The sequence below is a fragment of the Balaenoptera musculus genome, chromosome 4, assembly GCF_009873245.2.
Source record: "Balaenoptera musculus isolate JJ_BM4_2016_0621 chromosome 4, mBalMus1.pri.v3, whole genome shotgun sequence".
Lineage (NCBI taxonomy): Eukaryota > Metazoa > Chordata > Mammalia > Artiodactyla > Balaenopteridae > Balaenoptera > Balaenoptera musculus.
In genome coordinates, this window is record NC_045788.1 from 6,641,311 (window position 1) to 6,662,221 (window position 20,911).

Here is a 20,911-nt window from a genome sequence, read left to right on the forward strand (position 1 = left end):
CTTTTTATTTATAGAATACTATCAGTGTACCATAAATTATTTCACTTAGTAAGTGTGTTAGTCCAATCAAACTGCTATAACAAAATATCACATTCTTGGGGGCTTATAAACAACAGAAATTTATTTTTCATAGTTCTGGAGGCTGGGAAGTCCAGGATCATGGCAGATTCAGTGTTTAGTGAGAGCTTCCTGGTTCATAGACAGAGACTTCTCGCTGTGTCCTCACATGGTGGAAAGGGCTAGGGATCTCTGTGGGGTCTCTTTTGGAAGCTCATTAATCTCATAAGGGCTCCGTCTTCTTGACCTAAGCACCTCCCAAAGACCCCCACCTCCTAATACCATCACATTGGGCATTGGGATTTCAACTATGAATTTGGGGGAAACACCATAGCAATAAGTAATTCCCGATATGTGAAGGAATAATATACTTTAGAAAAGAGATAAGGGTAATAACCACTTTCTAGTATGATGATTAATTACTGCATGACTCGAGTTGTTTTAAGGGTGCTCCTACTGTGGATTTTTTAAAGTATATCAGCATTGGAGAGGGTGTGGAGAACAGGGAACACTCTTACACTGTTGCTGGGAATATAAATTGGTGCAGTCACTATGGAGAACAGTATGGAGGTTCCTCAAAAAACTAAAAATAGAATTGCCATATGATCCAGAAATCCCACTCCTGGGCATATACCTAGACAAAACTCTAATTTGAAAAGATATATGCACCCCCATGTTCATAGCAGCACTATTTACAATAGCCAAGACATGGAAGCAACATAAATGTCCATCAAGAGATGAATGCATAAAGAAAATGTGGTGTATATATACAATGGAACATTACTCAGCCATAAAAAATAATGAAATCATACCATTTGCAGCAACATGGATGGACCTAGAGATTGTCATACTGAGTGAAGTAAGTCAGACAGAGAAAGACAAATATCATATGATATCGCTTATATGTGGAATCTAAAAAAATGGTACAAATGAACTTATTTACAAAACAGAAATAGAGTCACAGATGTAGAAAACAAACTTATGGTTACCAAGGGGGGAAGGGGAGAGAGATAAATTGGGAGATTGGGATTGACATATACACACCACTATATATAAATTAGATAACTAATAAGAACCTACTGTATAGCACAGGGAACTCTACTCAATACCCTGTAATGACCTATATGGGAAAAGAATCTAAAAAAGAGTGGGTATATGTATATGTATAACTGATTCGCTTTGCTGTACAGCAGAAACTAACACAACATTGTAAATCAACAATACTCCAATAAAAATTAATTTAAAAAAATAAAAATGATGGGAAACAAGGACCTCCTGTATAGCTCAGGAAACTATATTCAATATCTTGTAATACCCTATAATGGAAAAGAATCTGCAAAAGAATAGATTATATATAATATAGATGTATAACTGAATCACTTTGTTGTACACATGAAACTAACACAACATTGTAAATCAACTATACTTCAATTAAAATATGGTTTAAAAAAAAAAGAACGAGATAATGCCTTTTGCAGCAACATGGATGGACCTAGAGATTATCATACTCAGTGAAGTAAGTCAGACAAAGACAAATATCATATGATATCATTTACATGTGGAATCTAAAATATGATACAAATCAACATATCTAGGGAAAAAAAAACCAGATTCACAGACATAGAGAACAGACTTGTGGTTGCCAAGAGGGCAGGGGGTAGGGGAGGGATGGATTGGGAGTTTGGTATTAGCAGATGCAAACTATTATATACAGAATGGATAAACAACAAGGTCCTACTGTATAGCACAGGGAACTATATTCAGTATCCTGTGACAAACCATAATGGAAAAGAATATGAAAAAGAATATATATATATATGTATATGTATAACTGAGTTATTTTGCTGTACAGAAGAAATTAACAGAACATTATAAATCAACTATACTTCAATTAAAATTTTTAAAAAATTAGCAATACATAGACATGTTAAAAACCTAAAAAAAAAAGTATATCAGCATTACTGAAAAGAATCAGGAAGCTCTAGTTAAATCTAGCCAAACATAATTCCAATTAAACATATTTTAAGAGGGTGAAATTTGAATACATGACAAAGTAAACGGATGGAAAAAGATATTCCATGCAAATGAAAGCCAAAAGAAAGTCAGGATAGCTATACTTATAACAGACAAAATAAACTTTAAGCAAAAACTGTAACAAAAGACAAAGAGGACTTTTTCACACCATATACAAAAATAAACTCAAAATGGTTTAAAGACTTAAATGTAAGAACTGAAACCATAAAACTCCTAGAAGAAAACATAGGCAGTGCACTCTTTGACATCAGTCTTAGCAATATTTTTTTAATATGTCCCCTCAGGCAAGGAAAACAAAGCAAAAATAAACAAATGGGACTACATCAAACTAAAAAGCTTTTGCATAGCAAAGGAAACTAAACAAAATGAAAAGGCAGCCTACTGAATGGGAGAAGATATTTGCAAACAATATATCTCATAAGGAATAAATATCCAAAACATACAAAGAACTCAGACAACTCAATATCAAAAAAACAAACAACCCAATTTTAAAAATGGGCAGAAGACCTGAATAGACATTTTATCAAAGAAGACATACAGGTGGTCAACAGACACATGAAAAGATGATCAACACCACTAATCATCAGGGAAATGCAAATCAAAACTGCAATGTGATAGCACCTTATACCTGTCAGAATGGCTATCATCAAAAAGACAACAAATAACAAGTGTTAGTGAGGATGTGGAAAAAAGGGAACCTTAGTACACTGCTGGTGGGAATGCAAATTGGTGCAGCCACTATGGAAAACAGCATGGAGATTCCTCAAAAAATTAAAAATATAACTACCGTATGATCCAGCAATTCCACTTCTGGGTAATTTTTTGAGGAAAAAACACTAATTAAAAAAGATATATGAACCCCTAGGATCATTGTAGCATTATATATACATACATACATAACTTGCAAAAAGAAAATTATAGATTTTGCCTTTCTTCCATAGTATCCGTCTCAACTTGTCAATGTGTATTTTCATTTGACATTTAATATCATTCTAAGTGAAGGAAAATTTAAAATTTCAAGCATTAGCATGAATTTTACCATTCATCTTTATATTGGTCAATGCTAGTTTTAAATGCAAATATAAGAGCATTTAACTTGCATGTGCAGAATCACCAAAATCACATAATTCATATTTCGTAGCTCTTACATGCATATGTATTTCATTCTTACCAGAACAGTAGAAATGCTGCACAAGACTAACTGTACTGTTTATATTTCTTTATATGTACACATTCTACCAACACTTTACCTTCAGCTTACTAATGAGATGGACTGAAAAGAAATTATGAATTGTCCTATCATTCATTTTCCTTCTATGTCATCCTTTTTAGAGTGAGTGGTTAGAAAGTACAGTTAGAAAATAATAACGTTCCTCAGTTATTCATATTTCATAGAACACCATTGCCATTCTAGGTCCAAAGCAAGTTCTGGCTCAAAAGGAACCAGAAAGGCCTCTCAGCGCTGTCAGCACCCCTGTGTCCCCAGTTATAGAGGTACTGATATGGAACCTGCTCACAGAACTCCAGTGGACCCACAGAACATTCTCAAAAGTAAATTCAGAGAGCATTACTTGATGTGAACATTTTATTAGGCGAATCAAACTGCGAGTCAAGAGACTTCAAACTAGAAGTGGTTAGAAGCTCAGCTTTCAGCAGTTACAGCTCAGTTCATAAAGCATGAATGAAGGAGTTAACTTTTTTTTTAAAATTTATTTCTTTATTTTTGGGTGTGTTGAGTCTTCATTGCTGTGCACGGGCTTTCTCTAGTTGGGGCGAGCGGGGGCTACTCTTTGTTGCGGTGCGCGGGCTTCTCATTGCCGTGGCTTCTCTAGTTGTGGAGCACGGGCTCTAGGCTCGCAGGCTTCAGTAGTTGTGGCACACGGGCTCAGTAGTTGTGGCTCACGGGCTGAGTAGTTGTGGCTCACGGGCTCTAGAGCGCAGGCTCAGTTGTTGTGGCGCACAGGCTTAGCTGCTCCGTGGCATGTGGGATCTTCCCAGAGCAGGGCTTGAACCCATATCCCCTGCATTGGCAGGCGGATTCTTAACCACTGCGCCACCAGGGAAGTCCCAAGGATTTAACTTTTTCAAATGTGATTAGTTACTAAAAACTTCCATTTTTTAGAGTAGTAGAATTATTAAACTTACTAGTTTGTAGCTGATGGGCTACAAACCAGTCACTAACATTAGCATGTTAGTGGTAAGGTCACACTAACATGAAGAAAGCTTAAATTTTCTTTAAGGTCAGAGCCAGCATTTTGGGGAAATCACTCTGACAACATAACGGGATGGACTCTGCAGTCAGAGCAGGTACTAACGCACTTCGTAGAAAGGGATTAGGTAGGTGCCTGGATTAGAAGATGGAAATTAGTGGAGTCTGGACCTGAATAATACTTAGAAAGTAGAAGTGACCGGACTGGGTAACTGAATGGACGTGGAGAAGCTATGGGAGAATAAAAAATCAGGAAGATTCCCCAGTCTTCTGGGCAGGTAACTGCATGGATGCTGGTGTCACTGCCTGAGAGGAAAAGAGCCAGAGGTAGTCGGGCAAAAAGAAAGAACCTGGATCTGAATATTTCAGATATGTGCAACCTCCCTAACAAAATCCCGTTAATCCAAAAGCTGCTCCCTATTTTGGTTTGAATATCCCTTTAACCGCCTCCGTGCGGCAGGTTGACTGCTTGGGCGGGCAAACAACCGAGAAGATTCGTCTCACAAGAGGGAGCCCTTGCACATAACCTCGAAGACGAGCAGCTGTAAGACTAGACAAACAGGAAGCTTCTGAACTCCCTAAAATACCCGCCCTGAAAGGTGTCGGAGAGGTTCCATCCCTAAAAACCAACAACTCCAAGCCGAAAAGCGCCGGGCAACTGGCTCCACCCCCGCGGGAGGGGGCGACGGATGCCCGGATGCGGATTCTCGGCGGGATTGCGTCACAGGAGGCCGCCCGGCGGGGCGGGGCTCTGCCTGCGCCGTGGGCTGCGGCGCAGCATCACGTGACCGCGTCCAGCCAGCCAATGGGTGAGCGCGGCGGAGAATTTCGAATGTGGTTGAAGCGGTCAGCGGCGTTGAGAGAGGGTCCCTGAGACTAAGGGGTCTCGGAGCTCGGGACGCGCACGGCCGGACAACCTCGCGGAGCCTTGGAATGTGAGGAGGAGGGCGACAGCTGTGGCAGAAGCCGTTGCCAAGGTACCGTGGTGGACGTCCCTGCGGGAGGCGGGTCTCCGGGCCTCTTCCGGGAGCCCCCACCCCCTTCCCGCTTTCTCAAGAGGAGGCTGCAGGTTTTTCGGGTGTGACACAGGGGCATCTTGACCCCTGTCCCCCTTCTCTCTGGGTCTCTCTGTTCTGAGTTCGGTGGCCAAAAGCTCAGGCTGTGGCGTCTGCCTGACCGGGTGCCTCTCTCTGCTCAGTCCCCCGACCTGCGCTTTGCGATGCTCTTATTTCCTCTTCTGTTCAGTGGGCCCGTAACCTCGCGCCTCGCGGAACTGTGTGACTTAAGTGATGTGAAAGGAAAGCGTTTACAGTAGTTTAAAGCGAGGCTCAACGTGAGGGCACACAAACTGGCAGATATTTTTTGTGTGGCGCGATGCCTTTGACGTCCTTTTCTTTTGCTGCTTCTCTTACCCTGGAAAAGCCGGCATTGGCCAGTGTCCTACAGCAAGAGTGATGAAAGAATTATGATGGAGATCAAATATTCTAGGTTCTTTTGAACCCAGGCCCCTTACCCGAGTACTGTACAGATTGAGACTGCCGTCCGCGCTGTGACTGTTTTCATTCCTTCTCTCCACCACACCCCCTTTTAAGACCATCAGCCTAGACGGGAATGAAACTCCTGATAGGGCATATTTCTTTTGTAATTTTAAGTTGATTAAATGTAAGAACGAAAGTTTTTTACATAAACTCTGCTTTTCAAGTAACCAAACCAACTTGGCCAGTTACCTAATCTGCCTGGCTCTCAAACATCTCCAGGTTTGAACTCCAAAAACTCCATTGTGGTAGGGTATTTTATACAACCCACTTAACGTTAGTGTTTAAAAATAATAGTTGTGCTTGCTCTACTGGAAACATCACAGTATATATCGTATCTGTATTGGCAGAAAGAAAATATTTAATGAAATCTACAATATCTATATTTAAGACCCCAGAGGAAAATAAGGAAGGCCTGGAGAAAACGTTCAAGAAAATGTAAGATTCAGGAAAATATTTGACTAAGAGGAGATGAAGGTGTCCTTTTGTAGTGAAAATTGTATACGTAGATTGTGGTAGGAAACAGGAATTATTTTTTGCAATTTTAAGAGCTGCAAAATACAGTCTAGGGCAAAAGAGGTTCATGAAAAGTAGTTTGACATGCTTAGTAGCAAAATACTAAAGCCATCTGATTTGCAGCATTGAAAGATTTACATATACTTATGTACTAATACACTCAATGGCATGGTCTCCTGGCAGTACATGTTTTGCTACTTTCAACTGTATATAGAACAATAATTATATAATGTCTGCTGTATGCATGATCTGAGTTTTAAAAATAACTATGAGAAAATTGGCATGTTCCTCCACCCCAGTTCCTGCTTTTTCTAGCTCTGTGATTGTTATAACAGCCTAGTGAAATTGTATATAGTGTTACATAGTATGACTAAACCTCTCAAGATCGCCTGACTTTCTTGAGCATGTGTGCGTATCTTAAGTAACTGGAAAGCAAAGCCCAGATACATGTTTGCCTCTGAACTAATGCTGTAAGCCTAATAAACATTAAAAGTTGGTCATAAATATTGTCATAGGAAACATAAATAATCATAACATCAAAATATATTAAGCATTTCCCTTAATGCCTCGTATTGGGTTGGCCAAAAAGTGCCTTAGATTTTTTAAGTAAAAATAAAAGACACGTTTTTCATTTTCACCAAGAACTTTATTGAACAAGGTATTCACCCTTTTGTTCCACTACCTTCTGCCATTTTTCAGGCAACTTCATAATTCCATCTTCCCAAAACTTTTTATCTTTTTGAGCAAAAAACTGTTCCAAGTGCCTTTTACAGTCTTCCAGGGAATTGAAATTTTTTCCATTAAGAGAATTTTGTAAAGACTGAAATAAATGGAAATCCAAAGGTGCAATGTCCGATGAATTTAGCGGATGAATCAGAACTTCCCAGCCAAGCTGTAACAGTTTTTGCCTGGTCATCAAAGAAATATGAGATCTTACGTTATTCTGATGGAAGATTATGCATTTTCTGTTCACTAATTCTGGACACTTTTCGTCGAGTGCTGCTTTCAGTTGGTCTAATTGGGAGCAGTACTTGTTGGAATTAGTCATGGTTTTCCGGAAGGAGCTCATAATAGAGGACTCCCTTCCAATCCCACCACATACACAACATCACCTTCTTTGGATGAAGACTGGCCTTTTGGTGTGGTTGGTGGTGGTTCATTTCACTTGCCCCATGATCCCTTCCTTTCCACATTATTGTACAGTATCCAGTTTTCATCGCCCGTCACAACTTGTTTTAAAAATGGAACGTTTTCATGTCGTTTAAGTAGAGAATCACATGTGGAAATACGGTCAAGAAGGTTTTTTTCACTTAACTTATGTGGAACCCAAAAATCAAAGTGATTCACATAACCAGGCCGGTGCAAATGATATTCAACGTTTGTTTTGGATATTTTGAGTATGTAGGCTATCTCCTGTGTGGTATAACGTTGATTGTTCTCAACTATTGTTTCGATTTAATCGTTATCAACTTCAACTGGTCTACCGACCGTGAAGCATCGTCCAGAGAGAAATCTCCAGCAGGAAACTTCGCAAACCACTTTTGACACGTTCGATCAGTCACAGCACCTTCTCAATACACTGCACAAATCTTTCTTTGAGTTTTGGTTGCATTTTTACCTTTCTTGAAATAATAAAGCATAATATGCCGAAAATGTTGCTTTTTTTCTTCCATCTTCAGTATTAAGATAGCTACATAAAAATTCACCAATTTTGATGTATTTTTTTAAATGCATGCTGATATGACAGTTGTCACATACGATCTGACAAAATTGTTTCCAATGAAGTTAAAGACAACTAAGTGCTACTAGAGCCATCTTATGGAAAAAGTGAATGAACCTTTTGGCCAACCCAATGTATAGTAAGCCCCCAATGAGTATTTGTTAAAGAATAAATAAGTGGCATATTATAGACCTTTGTGTTGGAAATCCATATTTATTAAGCCTTCCCTATAAAGTACCCGAGGAGGATAAAATTATGCCACAAATATTAATGTAATTTAAAAGCTGCAAATGTAGGTTATTACCAGATTGGCTATCTACTTTGGGCTAATTCTACAGTTACAAAGTCTCTATTTAATCCGTTTTTTATGAATAGCCTGTGTTTTCAGTTTTGTTTTATATTTGATATCACCCCTTGAAAAATTAAATATTTTCTATTGTTTTAAAGTCCTAGCAGAAGATGGCCAAGGAACGATGCCTCAAAAAGTCCTTTCAAGATAGTCTTGAAGACATAAAGAAACGAATGAAAGAGAAAAGGAGTAAAAACTTGGCAGAGATTGGCAAACGAAAGTCTTTGATAGCTGCTCCATGCCAAATAATCAGTAAGAGATTTTCATGTTGTCCTTTACATCACTGTTTAAGATTAGATTTAATAACTGATAAAAAAACCTTTTTATTCTCTTTTAGCCAACACTTCTACACTGCTAAAAAACTACCAAGACAACAACAGAATGTTAGTCTTAGCTTTGGAAAATGAAAAGTCCAAAGTGAGAGAAGCCCAGGATATCATCTTACAGCTGAGGAAAGAATGTTACTACCTCATGTGTCAGCTGTACACACTGAAAGAAAAACTTACTTCACAACAGACAGAAGAACCTGCTCAGGTATTTTGATCACAAAGGCTCGATTTCTTGGGAAAAATGTTAAAACCATGAATTAGTAGTTTAGATCAGTTATGTTTTTTAAATTAATTACTGATAGCTCTGTTATTAGTGAAGTGATGAGAACATCTTTCTTCAGTGCTGCAGCCCAGTTGTGTGTGGGCCAGTTGAGAAAGCTTCAAGCATATACCTGTAGCTGATTGAGGCTTATACTCATATAACTTGCTTCTGAAAGCAGGTAGCAAGACAACGTATAAAAGAAATAGTTTAGCCTCTTGCACGGCCAGACCCTTTGAATGGCAGCGATGTGAGTCAAAGGTACGGGCAACCAAGCCAAAGGTCTAAAAGTGGTTGTGGAAGCAGACTAGTCCAAAAGTTTTAATCAGTGCTATTAATCTTAGCTTTTCTATGTAGTTTTGCTACACCAGTGGGGTTTTGAAAGGACTACCTTGACTGGGGAGATGGAAGTATTTAAGTGCTTTATGGAGAATCATTTTTACCTACTAGTTGGCTAAATAAGGACAACTATATATTAACTCCCAAACAAGAAATATCATGAACATTTTGCTGTCTGCTTTTCAGTCTGATTCTGTTTGTGTCCAGGAATGTATAGAAAGGCCAGCCGAAACTTAACAGATGTGGAGAAATTTTGATTTAGGATCTTATCTGGGTCTCGTCACACATTAATCCCTAGAAGAGAGAGGACGAGCCAGTTTCACCTCTCCTTTTCCCAGAGGCCACTGCCAGGGAAACTGCATGGGGCAGAGAAAGAAAAGAGCAGTGGTGAGTGTCAGGTGTTAACACTTGGGTGTCCATCTGTTTGCCGCACCAGTGAAGACAGTTGTGTTGGCACCTAGGGCAGGAGAAGAAGCCAGAGCCTAGTGACTAGGGTAGGGGTCTGGACTCGAGAAAGGAATTGTCACCTCTCCGTTGAGAGGAAGAGTCAGTGAAAGAGTTCTTGCTTCCCTGCAGCTAAGGTGATTCCATATTTTTTCTGTGTATGATATATATAGAACCTGTGTGTGTATACACATACATATGTACACATATAGCAACATATACATACATAATGTAGTAGAAAATTGTCTATAAAGATTAGATACAATTTTTTTTTTTTTACCTTCCTGTGAGGGTTATTTAAAATATTTTTCCTTCAGAATGTACTCTTTCCTAATTTTTTTCTTTTCCTTTTTTGGTCAACTAGTGAGGAAAAAAATTTCTCTAAAGACATTTGAATCTTCCTTTTCCCTTTCCAGATTTTTGCTGAAATCACACAGATTAGTGTCAAGTGAGTACTCAATGAGATAATCACAAAAACAGTGGTGAAAAAATTCTGTTATTGTAGGCCTTTTGACATTTATCAGTGATTTTTGAATATTTATTAAAAGATATTGTTAGTTGCTGGGTGAAAGTATTCCTAGCATTTAAAACATCAGAGTTTGTTTTCTGCCACGTACTCGCTGTAGGTATCACTCATTCTCAACCATCGTTGTATACGTGTGCATCCTTGTTTATCAAGTCAATTTTGCAGTGCTGGAGAACTTAAAATGCTTTAATAAGAATGTTTTTCTTGCCTACCAATAATTAACTTACCTTGTAAGTATTAATCAGAAAGTAATTTCTAATAGCATTTTGTTCCCTAAGTTTTATCATGGATCTTTTAAATAATTTTTATATCACTCTGCAGTTAAATATCCTCCTTTACTTATCTTCAGTAATAATACTAGCTTTAGAACATTAGCTAAATTGATAATAAATTTAAAACTTTTAACAGGATTAAATTTCTAGTTGTTTCTGATGAACAGTTTTAACCTGTTCATTATAATGTCTTCATGTTATATGTACATCAAATTTCATAAAACAACTGCACTCAACTGGAGTGACTTTTAAGGAATCAGACTGGGCCACTCGTCTTCCTAACAGAGATCTACACACCTTCCTGTATCTACACTGTGTTCTCCTTCTTCCTTCCTGTGCCACTGGCAGAAGTGTCTCTGCTCCTATCCAAGGCCAGTCCCTCCCCTTGTGCATCAGATTCCCTTCTTTTCATCTCCTCTAGGACTTTGCTCCTGAAAGTTTGCACCCTCCTCCAACATTTATCTCCCTCTACTGAATCGTTCTAGCTACATACAAATGTGCTTCAGTATCTCTCATCTTAAGAGGAAAAGAAAATAAATGGAACCTCTCCTGATCTCATTCCTCCATCTCCTCATCTCTCTGCTTCCATTCACAGCAGAACTTTTCCAGAGAGAACAGCACTTACTGTCTTCCCTTGCTCAGCGTCCCCTCACATTCGAACTCACTCTTATCAGGCTTTCATCCCCACCGTTTTGTTGTCACTGTGTGTCAAGGTTACCAAAACCTCCGTGTTACCAAATTCAGGGGTCACCTCTCTTTTTTGTTGGCCTTGAAGTAATACATAGTACAGGGATGACTCTTTGCTGGAAACACTTTGATCTCTTAGCTTTCTTACCATCATACTCTCCTTGTTTATCTTTCTGACTGTTCTTTGTCCATCTCTTCTGCTGGCTTCTTTACTTTTAAGCATCAGTTGTCCTAGGCCCATCTCATCCGCTCCTATAGCTTTAAATATTGTCTGCGTGCTGGTGGCTTCCAAATGTGTAGCTCAAGACCTACACAAACACACACACAGTTACTGCTTGATATATTCACTTAAATATTTATAAAGGATCTCAAATATATTTGTACAAAGCACAACTCTTTATTTCCCCCCTCCCAAGACATTGGACTTCTGCCTCCCTCTGTAAGTCTTACTCAGCTCAGTAAGGCAACCCACCCGTTTGCTCAAGTCAGAAGCATAAGAAGCTTCCTTCTCACTCTGTGTCCCTACCTCCACCCCTATTCAATGTGAGTGCACTGTTATCGCAAAGCCTTCCCCTGGGCTTCACCTCCACAGCCACAGGATTCCTGTCCAAGCTGATATGTCTTGCTTGATTTACTACGATGACTTCCTTACAGCCTGTGCCCTTGGCCCTTTTCAATCCATGTTTCACACAGTGGCCAGACTGATCTCTTTAAAACTCAGATCATTTTACTTCCCTGCTTAATATTCAAATGACTTCCCATCACACTTAGACTAAAATCCAAACTCATGGTTCTCAAGGCCCTACCTTATCTGGCCTCTGTGTGCCCACCTCTCACTGGTCTTCTCAGTGACTATGTTCCAGCCCCAGTGGCCTTTCTTTTCTGAGCACAGCAAGGTTTTCCTACATCATGACTTTTGTATCTGCTGTTTCCACTTCTTCCTCCTTCAATGGCTGGCTCTTTGCGTTCTTCAGGTTTCAGATGAAAGTCATCCCATCTAAAGGAGACCTCCAACATCAGTTACTCTCTGTCATTTCAACCTGAGTTGCATTTATCACCGTCAGCTTTTTTACACTTCATCTCCCTACACCAGCATGTAAGCTTTAAGAGAGTAGTACTTAATCTATTTTGTAGCTATAGATTCAGTTCCTAGAACAGTCCCTGGCACCATAGCAGACTGTCAATAAGTACTGTTGAATAAATGAATGCTTTGTTATGAATATTTCCATTGTACCAGTGTTTTCTTTGTTTTAATACATTGACAGGACCGGGAAGTATGTCCCCCTGGAATGGACTCCAGTAGCGACAGCAACTCCAGGAATTTACTCGTGGAGGATTTACCGTTAGTATCAAATTCATTATTATGATTATTAATGCCAAGAAGTATTTAATTCTGTGATCCATTTATGAAAGGAAATTAACATTATATTGACTCTTGTATTTGGGTCTGATGTTCTCTCTAAGAATGTATTTAAGAAATTTTATATGTTGAAATTCTGTGCTATATAGCCAAGCCAAAGCTTTCTTCTATTTAGTTACTTTTTTGATGTCTAGGAATAAAAAGCTTCTCCTGAATTTTTAAACTATTCCCTTCAGTTATATTTTTCTTGTATCGTGTTTTTATTCTAAGGATTGGTTATTCAAATGATGGTATTTTGCCAGTACTACAAATAGTCTGGCTTAGAAAAGAAATCTAATAAAATATCATATTTAACACAGCTTTCACACTGTCTTGCTAATCCAATTCATTCTTAAATACCATCAGACCTCATATACCTTCTTCTTCTCTTGGATTAAGGGTACTTTATTTGTTTGCTTATGAATTACTGAGCTATAATTAGATACAGTAAAATGCACAGATCTTAATTACACAGTTCAGTGAATTGGACTAATGTATACCCCCGTGAACCAAAACCTGAGTTAAGATGCAGAGCGTTGCTGTCACTCTGGCCCCGGGTTTCTCAGTCTAAGCGCCTCTGACATTTTGGGCTACATCATCCTTGCTTGTGGGGCTGCCCCAAACATGGTGGGATGTTTAGCAGCATCTCTGACCTCCACCCATAGAGGCCAATAGCAGCCCCCCTCGAACAGTTATAAGAACCAAAATGTCTCTCAACATTGCCAGATATCCCGGGGGCGTTGGGGGGAGGGGGAGGTTAACTGTCCCCAGGTGAGAGCTACTGCCATAAGCCATTCCCTCATGTCCCTTTCGAGTCTGTGCCCCCTCCTTGCAGAAGTAATCACTAATATGATTCCTATCCCCATATTAATTTTAATCATGAATAGTTTTTAAACTGTTGAATGTTAAGATGTGACGAAATATTTATGTGATGATCAAAAAGCAAGATGAGGTAATTGAGTTTTTATAAGGTTTCTAAAATTGTTATTAGTTGGTTGCCATAACTCTGTTACCTAAACTTGTACTTAAGTTTTGATGTCCAGAGGGGGAAATTCTCTACAGAAAATAGAGAATAAAATTATAATTAGAATGAAACGGCCATATTAAAGCATAAAGAATGGAAATTTCTTTCTTTTTTTTTTTTTGTGACTAGGTCGGTTCGTAGCTCAAGCACGCGTTCTTTTTTTTTTCTTTTTTTTTTTGTATTGATTGGTTGATTGATTGATTGATTGCTGGCTGTGTTGGGTCTTCGTTTCTGTGCGAGGGCTTTCTCTAGTTGTGGCGAGCAGGGGCCACTCTTCATCGCCCGTGCACAGGCCTCTCACTGTCGCGGCCTCTCTTGTTGCAGAGCACAGGCTCCAGACGCGCAGGCTCAGTAGTTGTGGCTCACGGGCCTAGTTGCTCCGTGGCATGTGGGATCTTCCCAAACCAGGGCTCGAACCCGTGTCCCCTGCATTGGCAGGCAGATTCTCAACCACTGCGCCACCAGGGAAGCCCCAAGAATGGAAATTTCTTGTTCCATGAACCAAAGGGGGACAAAATTTTTAAAGAAAATGAACAGTATTAACTTCAGAGGAGTCAGTAGGTAAGCACCGTAGAAGTGTGCACTGTCCACAAATCACAGCTCGGCTAGTGATAACGCAGTCTCCTAAAGAAGGATCTAACTGAGTTTCTTTAATGTATTTTATAAGTCGATCTGATTGGCTGTTTCTCCAGTTAAATGAAATGGTGAGTTATGGAATGTTTTCAGGAGGAACTGTCCAATTTGATATGTTAGTTCCTCCAGTGGCAGTTGAATGCCAGTCGTAACAAATCAGCCTCCACGTAATCAGCATAAGTGTTTTTTGGTTTCCTTTGATATAGAACAGATGTACTGATTTAGAGTGGAATTATGAAATGATACTAAAGAAAAAAACTTACGTTGTAGAAAATCTTAAAATTTGTTCTTATTACATAATTGTTAAATAAATTTTTGTTTTTTATTGGTACTTTCTAAGGCAAGTTCCTCTTCAGGACGCTGACTTTCCAGGACAAGAAGAATTGTTCCAAATAGAAGGTAATACAAATGAAAATATAAAAATACTTCTAAAGGCAAGAGGAGATCTTTGGGAACAAGTAACATAATTAAATTTCTCTAATTTTTATTTGTTTACCTTTTTAAATCTTCTCGTCTGGTACTCGGCTGAAAGCAAATATCTGTTTATTTTACACAGAATAACAAGAGTTTTAAAATACATCCATTTATTTTTCCAAATCTGTAGTCAGAAACCTTGGCTATAACTGGCTGCAGTTTACTGAGCCTACTATGTGTTACGCTCTGTGTTAGGCATTTAACGTATGTTACCGTAGTTAACCCTCATAACAACCTTGGAATATATAGGTATAGACAGTCAGAAGGAAGTAAATATTATGCTCCCCAGATTTTTATTTATTTATAGTAAATGTGGGGAAACTACAGGATGAATTTTCATTAGTTCCATTTTTAACTTTGAATTCTAAGATTCTTGAAATTTAAATTTCCATAAAGTAAAACTATCTTTCTCATTTATTTTTTTAAATTCTCAGAGCCAGCACCTACTATTTCTCAAGACAGACTGGGATTCGATTTGGATTCAGGTGAAGATAAGTCAACTGATAATGTCTTACCTAGAACTGTATCTCTCCGTCGCAGTTTAAAGAAACATGTCAACAATCCATGTCAGTTCAATGCCTTGGATGATTTTGGAATCAGTCATTTGTCAGAGCAGTCTTTGGAATTGGAAAGAATTAGATTTGTAGACTCACCAGTAAACACGCACATACCTGAAAATGTAGAACAAAATTTTTATCAGTGGAACAAGGATCAAATTTACTTATCAACAAGGCTAATTCACCCAGGACAATCTACTAAAACAAAAGAAGACATTTTAGAGTATAAATTAGACCAAACTAAAAGTAAGCACAGAGCTGCCCAAGGAAGAAAAAGAGAAGAGAAAAGAAAAGCTAACAAAAGGAAAAAATCAAAATCTATCTCAAAGTATAAAGGGGGCAAAAGTGAATATAAAAAAACTGTTTCCCAAAAAAAGTTGGATAAATCTGTCACCTCCAGTGATGCTTACAATTTTAATTTGGAAGAGGGTGTTCATCTCACTCCTTTCCGACAAAAAGTGAGCAATGATCCTAAAAGAGAAGAAAACAACAATGAATCTGAAGTGAGCATCTGTGAATCAAGTGGTTCAGGAGATGATTCTGATGACCTCTATCTGCCCACGTACAAGTACAGTCAAGATCTCACCAGTGAATCAGATAGCAGTGCAGTCACCAGGCCTCGATCTAAAAGAGCACTGAAACATAGGGGTGAAAAGGAGACAGAGGGTTCTGAGCCAGCAAAAACTCCTCCTAGTAAGTGATTTACTTGTTTGCCTGCATTTTTAATGTTTATGTTAAATGATCACTCCTGGTGCTTATATACTATACTTACCATCTGTTTCTCTGGAGGAGGTTACAGACTTACCATCTGTCTCTTTGGGGAAAGTTACAGTCAGATTAAATAGTTGGGGGGCTGTGGGGTGGAAATCACAGTGGTGTTGCTTCCACGTGCTTTAAGCTAATTTAAATCCTCTTTAAGAACAAATACTACTTGTTATGGAGAAAGCAATTTTACTTCCAGTAAATGAAACCTTCCAAGGCGAGGAAAAAACTTTTGTGGAGTTAAGTTGAATTAAAATGCCTATTACATACTCCCCTGAAACATCCCGTTGAAAATGAAATCAAACTTGAATCCAGTGACCTGTAATTTTAATGGCTTTGCTTTATATAGTCAACTTGACAGGAACCACAATTTAAAATAATTTTCTATTTAGTGAAGGTGGCCTAATTAGACCAAGAAAACCTTTTCCTCAATTGATGGGCTTAGTATTCTTTTGTAAGACATTTGTAAAACCTCTAAAAACTGTGGCTTAGAAAAATCTTGCTCTTATTGGTTAGATCAAAAAGTAGGCATGGTTCAAATGTTCATGATACAGCCTGCACCTGCCCACAGAGATTCTCATCTGGGAATTTTAGTCTGGGGAAACTAACATAAACAGGCAAGTTTTATTCTCAAAATATTTTCATTGCTAGTTCATTCGATCCTCAGAACAACTCTGACATGTAGGTGTGATCATGCTTGTTTTGTTTATAAGGAAACTAAAGCCTAAAAAAGCCAAATGACTTTCCAAGGTCAACCAGTTAGGTGGTGGTAGCATGCAAACATCTTTTTAAAAAAAATATGCTGTAATGATCTTAGAGTAAATCAAACAAGATTGGCAAAATGTTGATAATTATTGAAGCTGGGTAACTGGGGGCTTATTATACTGTTGTCCCCGTCTTTGTGTATACTTGAAATATTTCATAATAAGTTTTTAAAAGAAAAAAAAAATACACTCTAAAATACTGTTACTCAGAATTTGGTCCCCAGGCCATCACTATCAGCATTACCTGGAAACTTCTTAGAAAAGCAGAATCTCAGGCCATACCCCACATCCTTGAATCAGAATCTGTATCTCTCTAACAAAATCCCCAGAAGATCTGTATATGCTTTGAAGTTTTAGAAGCTTTATTCCGGAATATAGCAACTGATCTGATGTTGTTGTTTAACCATATTTTCCAAACCAAAAGTTGGAATAATTAGTATAGTACAAGATGCTTATGTAGGGACAAGAAAGACAGAATATTTGAATCCCAAGGAACCCTGGACAATGGTTAATAAGCATAACGTCGCTTTACAGTTACAATTTAGTTTTTCTTGGGAAATGATTTGCTTTTTAAAACTATTTTAAGAGCTTGTTTGTCTTATAGTGTTCTTAACCTGTGTGCTGGGTAGCTGTCTCCCAATATAGATGTAGCTCCAGGTAGAATAACTTGGATGTTTATGACAGGAAAAACATTGGGTAACTTTTTAACTGACTAACTTTACTAGAGGGAACACCTTTTCTTCTGGTTTACCCAGAGAGTACGATTTAGAATTCTCACTTATTTAATAGAATGAGTTTGAGTGGCTTTATAAGACAATAAGCAGTCACTTGATGATAAACTTAGGAATTGAAAGAGATTGAGGCCTGGATGATTCTGAAGAGCAAGGTGTGACTAAATGAAATTGCATAGTTTAAACTAATTCATTGTGCCCAAGCTATCCTAGAAGAATTTTAATTTTTTCTTTAATTTTTAAGAATTTTAAGTTTTAGTATACTATTGTTTTAGTCAGTTCTTCACGGCTACAATAATTAATATTTCAGTGTTATCTGGGAGGAAAAATTGGTGAACAAGTTTTTAAAAATCTGTGTTATAAAATGCTGGATTTTGTATACTTTTAAGATGTGTAATTGCATACAGTTTTAGTTCCTGTGTTTGCTTGTTTGTTTTTTGGAACCATATTCAATAAAACTTGTTTTCTTTAGGTGCACTACCTGAAACTCACCAGTCACCTCATTTTCGCCTGAAGGATATCACAAATGTCCCCTTGTATCCTGTAGTGAAAACCAGAAAACTTTCTCTTTCTCCAAAAAAGAATGTAGAAAGCCCACCAGTGTCTCTGCGTAAACGTAGGTGCACAGCCAGTGTGAACTATAAGGAACCCACGCTCGCTTCGTAAGTATTTGGCTTGTGGGAACTAACTTTTAATGATACACATGGGGGGATTAGGGTTATGGAGCCTTATTTGAAATACACCATTTTGATGAAAATCTGAACCAGGAATATTAACAATGGCATACTCTACAGTAAATTTATACTGAAGAGTAAGTTAGTATTGGGATGCTTATAATTATGCCTACGAGTTCTCTTTACTCTTACAGGAAACTGAGAAGAGGGGACCCTTTTACAGATTTGTGTTTCTTGAATTCGCCTATTTTTAAGCAGAAAAAGGATTCCAGACGCAGTTCTAAAAAAAAAAAAGCATGAAGCAAGTACAATGAAGTGTTTGTTGGATGTTGTTTAAATTCATCCTACACCCTCTTCTGTGGTGCCGAGAGAATCTGTAAGATAGTGTTCAAGTGGGTTGAACTACTGCCATAGAATATTCTCTTGACAGTACTCTAGATCGTGAACATTTCTTCAAAACTATGCTTCAAATGTGATGATTTTTCTTAAACCTTTGATACATTTGGTTTATTTTTTCTTTTAGGTATAAATAATTGGACTTAAGCACTATAATAGTTTAGATTTTTTTATACTGCCTAATTTTAGTCAAAATGTATCTTATACCAATATTTGGAAATTAATGTTTCTTCAGATTAAGATGTTTTAATTATAAGGCATCTTTATTTTTCCCTTATGTAGGTAATACTATGATTGAATGAATGATTTTGAATGAATGATTTTTGAAGACAGGCTGAGGATCTTTTGAAACTCTTTGTACAATATTTGAACAAAATAAATCCTTGTCATTCACAGTAGGGTGTACCCTAAGCTGTTTGTGGATCCCTTATACTATTGTTGTATTTGGTTTTTCAGGTAAAATGTGTATTAGATCATGATTAGAGAATTGATGGTTGCTTAGGCTCAGGGACCAGATAAGTGACTAGCTCTGAACCCCCAGCTCCAGGTGTACATTGTTCAAAGGGATACCTCAGCAAAATCACAAATTATTGTGTCATGGCCTTTCAGCATAGTTACTTGTTCAGTCAAAAATGCCAAATGTTAAATGTGTGAATGCCAAGGGCTTTTTTGTATTTTTGATCAGTTCCTAAGGCCATGGCCGGTGGCACCGCCAAGTGACAGAAGTGAGGGATGCTCGAACTTGCGGAAGCCATGAATTCACTCAAGCTAGGTCTTCAGACGAAGTGAAGCCAGTTTGCAACCAAACAAACCTGGGACCAGGCTGTAGAGAGCAGACTGGGGCCAGAGCTGGAGTGGGTCTAGGCTGGCTTAAACTCTGCTCCAGCCTAACAAGGAAAAGCCAGCTGGTTTTGGGTCTCTGCCTTTGCCTTTAAATCGTGATGCGACTTCTTTTCCCCAAGGTTCCTAATTAAAGAGTAAAATTTTAACTAGTTTAAAAAAAAATTAATTCAGTGAGAGGGAATTAGTTCAGTTCTGAGAGTTTGAAGCCTACATTTGTATATACCTCTGTAAAATTTAAAGTTATTCATTTTTAAAGAGCAATAAAGTTTGTATAAGATAGTGCTTGTGTTTTTCTTCCATTCTTTAAGTATCAGAGGTAGCATATCTCCCTGGTCGTCTTTCTCTCCAGCCTTCACCACTCTTGCCCTTGTTGGACATTTCTCTCCCAAACCTTGGTTTTCTCTGTTTTCCTCGCCCCCATAGGTCTCCCATCCTCACACGTCACTTCTCTTTCAGCTTCTCGTTGTGGAACTGCCCTGTCCATGATCAACAATTTCTGTTTTACTGGGTGACTCTTCTAACCCTGAGCTCAAGTTTTCTTGACTGCGTCTCCACATCTTCCTGCATTCCATGCCAGTCACACCCAAAATCCTTTCCGTCAGCCCAAGTTCTCCTGTCCCTGAAGGAATCACTGGTTCGTATGCCCTACTGTCCCATCACAGTCTCTTATTTTTCTAGTTTGTTTGTTCAGCCACTGCCCTTACACCTGTTCTTTGAATTCATAGGAACTCTAGAATGGCTCTCTTAATTAAGATTGAATACAATGTAAAGTTTAATTTCTCAGTCACAGTTGCTGCATTTCAAGTGCTCAGTAGTCACATGTGGCTCTAGTGGTTACCATACTGGGGACAATGCAGATGTACCACATTCCCGTCACCCCAGAAAGTCCTGTTGCATGATGTTGCTCTAGGCCAGCAGTGTGCAAACTGCAGACTACAGACCGAATTCAGCCCTCTGCCTGCTTTCATATGGTCTGAAAATGTTTTTTATGTCTTTAAATCAAAAACTTGCTATCGATTCTGATGATAGAAAACACTAACTTTGAACCCCTATTAGTACTTACATAATATCCTTCATTTTGCCTCTTGCAAAGGCTTGCAAAATCTTAAAATATTTACTCTTGAGGCCTTTACCCCAAAAGCTTGCCAACTCCTGCTCTACACCTTTGACTGCCTTTCCTATTACTTTATAGATCTTTCTCTTCTGGTGTTTTTTCATCTATCTGATCCTCACCTTCCCTTCATCTCCAAAATCAATTATTTTTCTAAATTTGGTGGTTTTATACTTTTAGAGTTTTCGTATTTTAATATTTCTTTATTCTCATTGTAGCGTTTATCCATAGACTTAAGATTGTTTTGTGTTTTAACATTTTACATGA

General features: G+C 38.3%; 1 protein-coding gene across 1 annotated transcript; it reads left to right on the forward strand.

Moving 5' to 3' along the window:
* Positions 1-5,121: 5,121 nt before the first annotated feature.
* Positions 5,122-19,753, forward strand: SGO1 (shugoshin 1). The gene is made up of 8 exons (XM_036850680.1): positions 5,122-5,277; positions 8,519-8,672; positions 8,758-8,954; positions 12,542-12,618; positions 14,673-14,731; positions 15,241-16,056; positions 18,093-18,282; positions 18,489-19,753. Exons 2-8 carry the CDS (start codon positions 8,531-8,533, stop codon positions 18,592-18,594), a joined length of 1,587 nt encoding a protein of 528 aa, XP_036706575.1. The 5' UTR covers positions 5,122-5,277; positions 8,519-8,530; the 3' UTR covers positions 18,595-19,753.
* The last annotated feature ends 1,158 nt before the right edge of the window (positions 19,754-20,911 follow it).

Coding starts and splice junctions, on each gene's coding strand:
- SGO1 (XM_036850680.1), top strand. CDS start 8,531: ATGGCCAAGGAACGATGCCTCAAAAAGTCCTTTCAAGATAGTCTTGAA. Junction 14,732..15,240: donor AGAATTGTTCCAAATAGAAG/GTAATACAAATG, acceptor TTAAATTCTCAG/AGCCAGCACCTACTATTTCT. Junction 18,283..18,488: donor AAGGAACCCACGCTCGCTTC/GTAAGTATTTGG, acceptor TTACTCTTACAG/GAAACTGAGAAGAGGGGACC.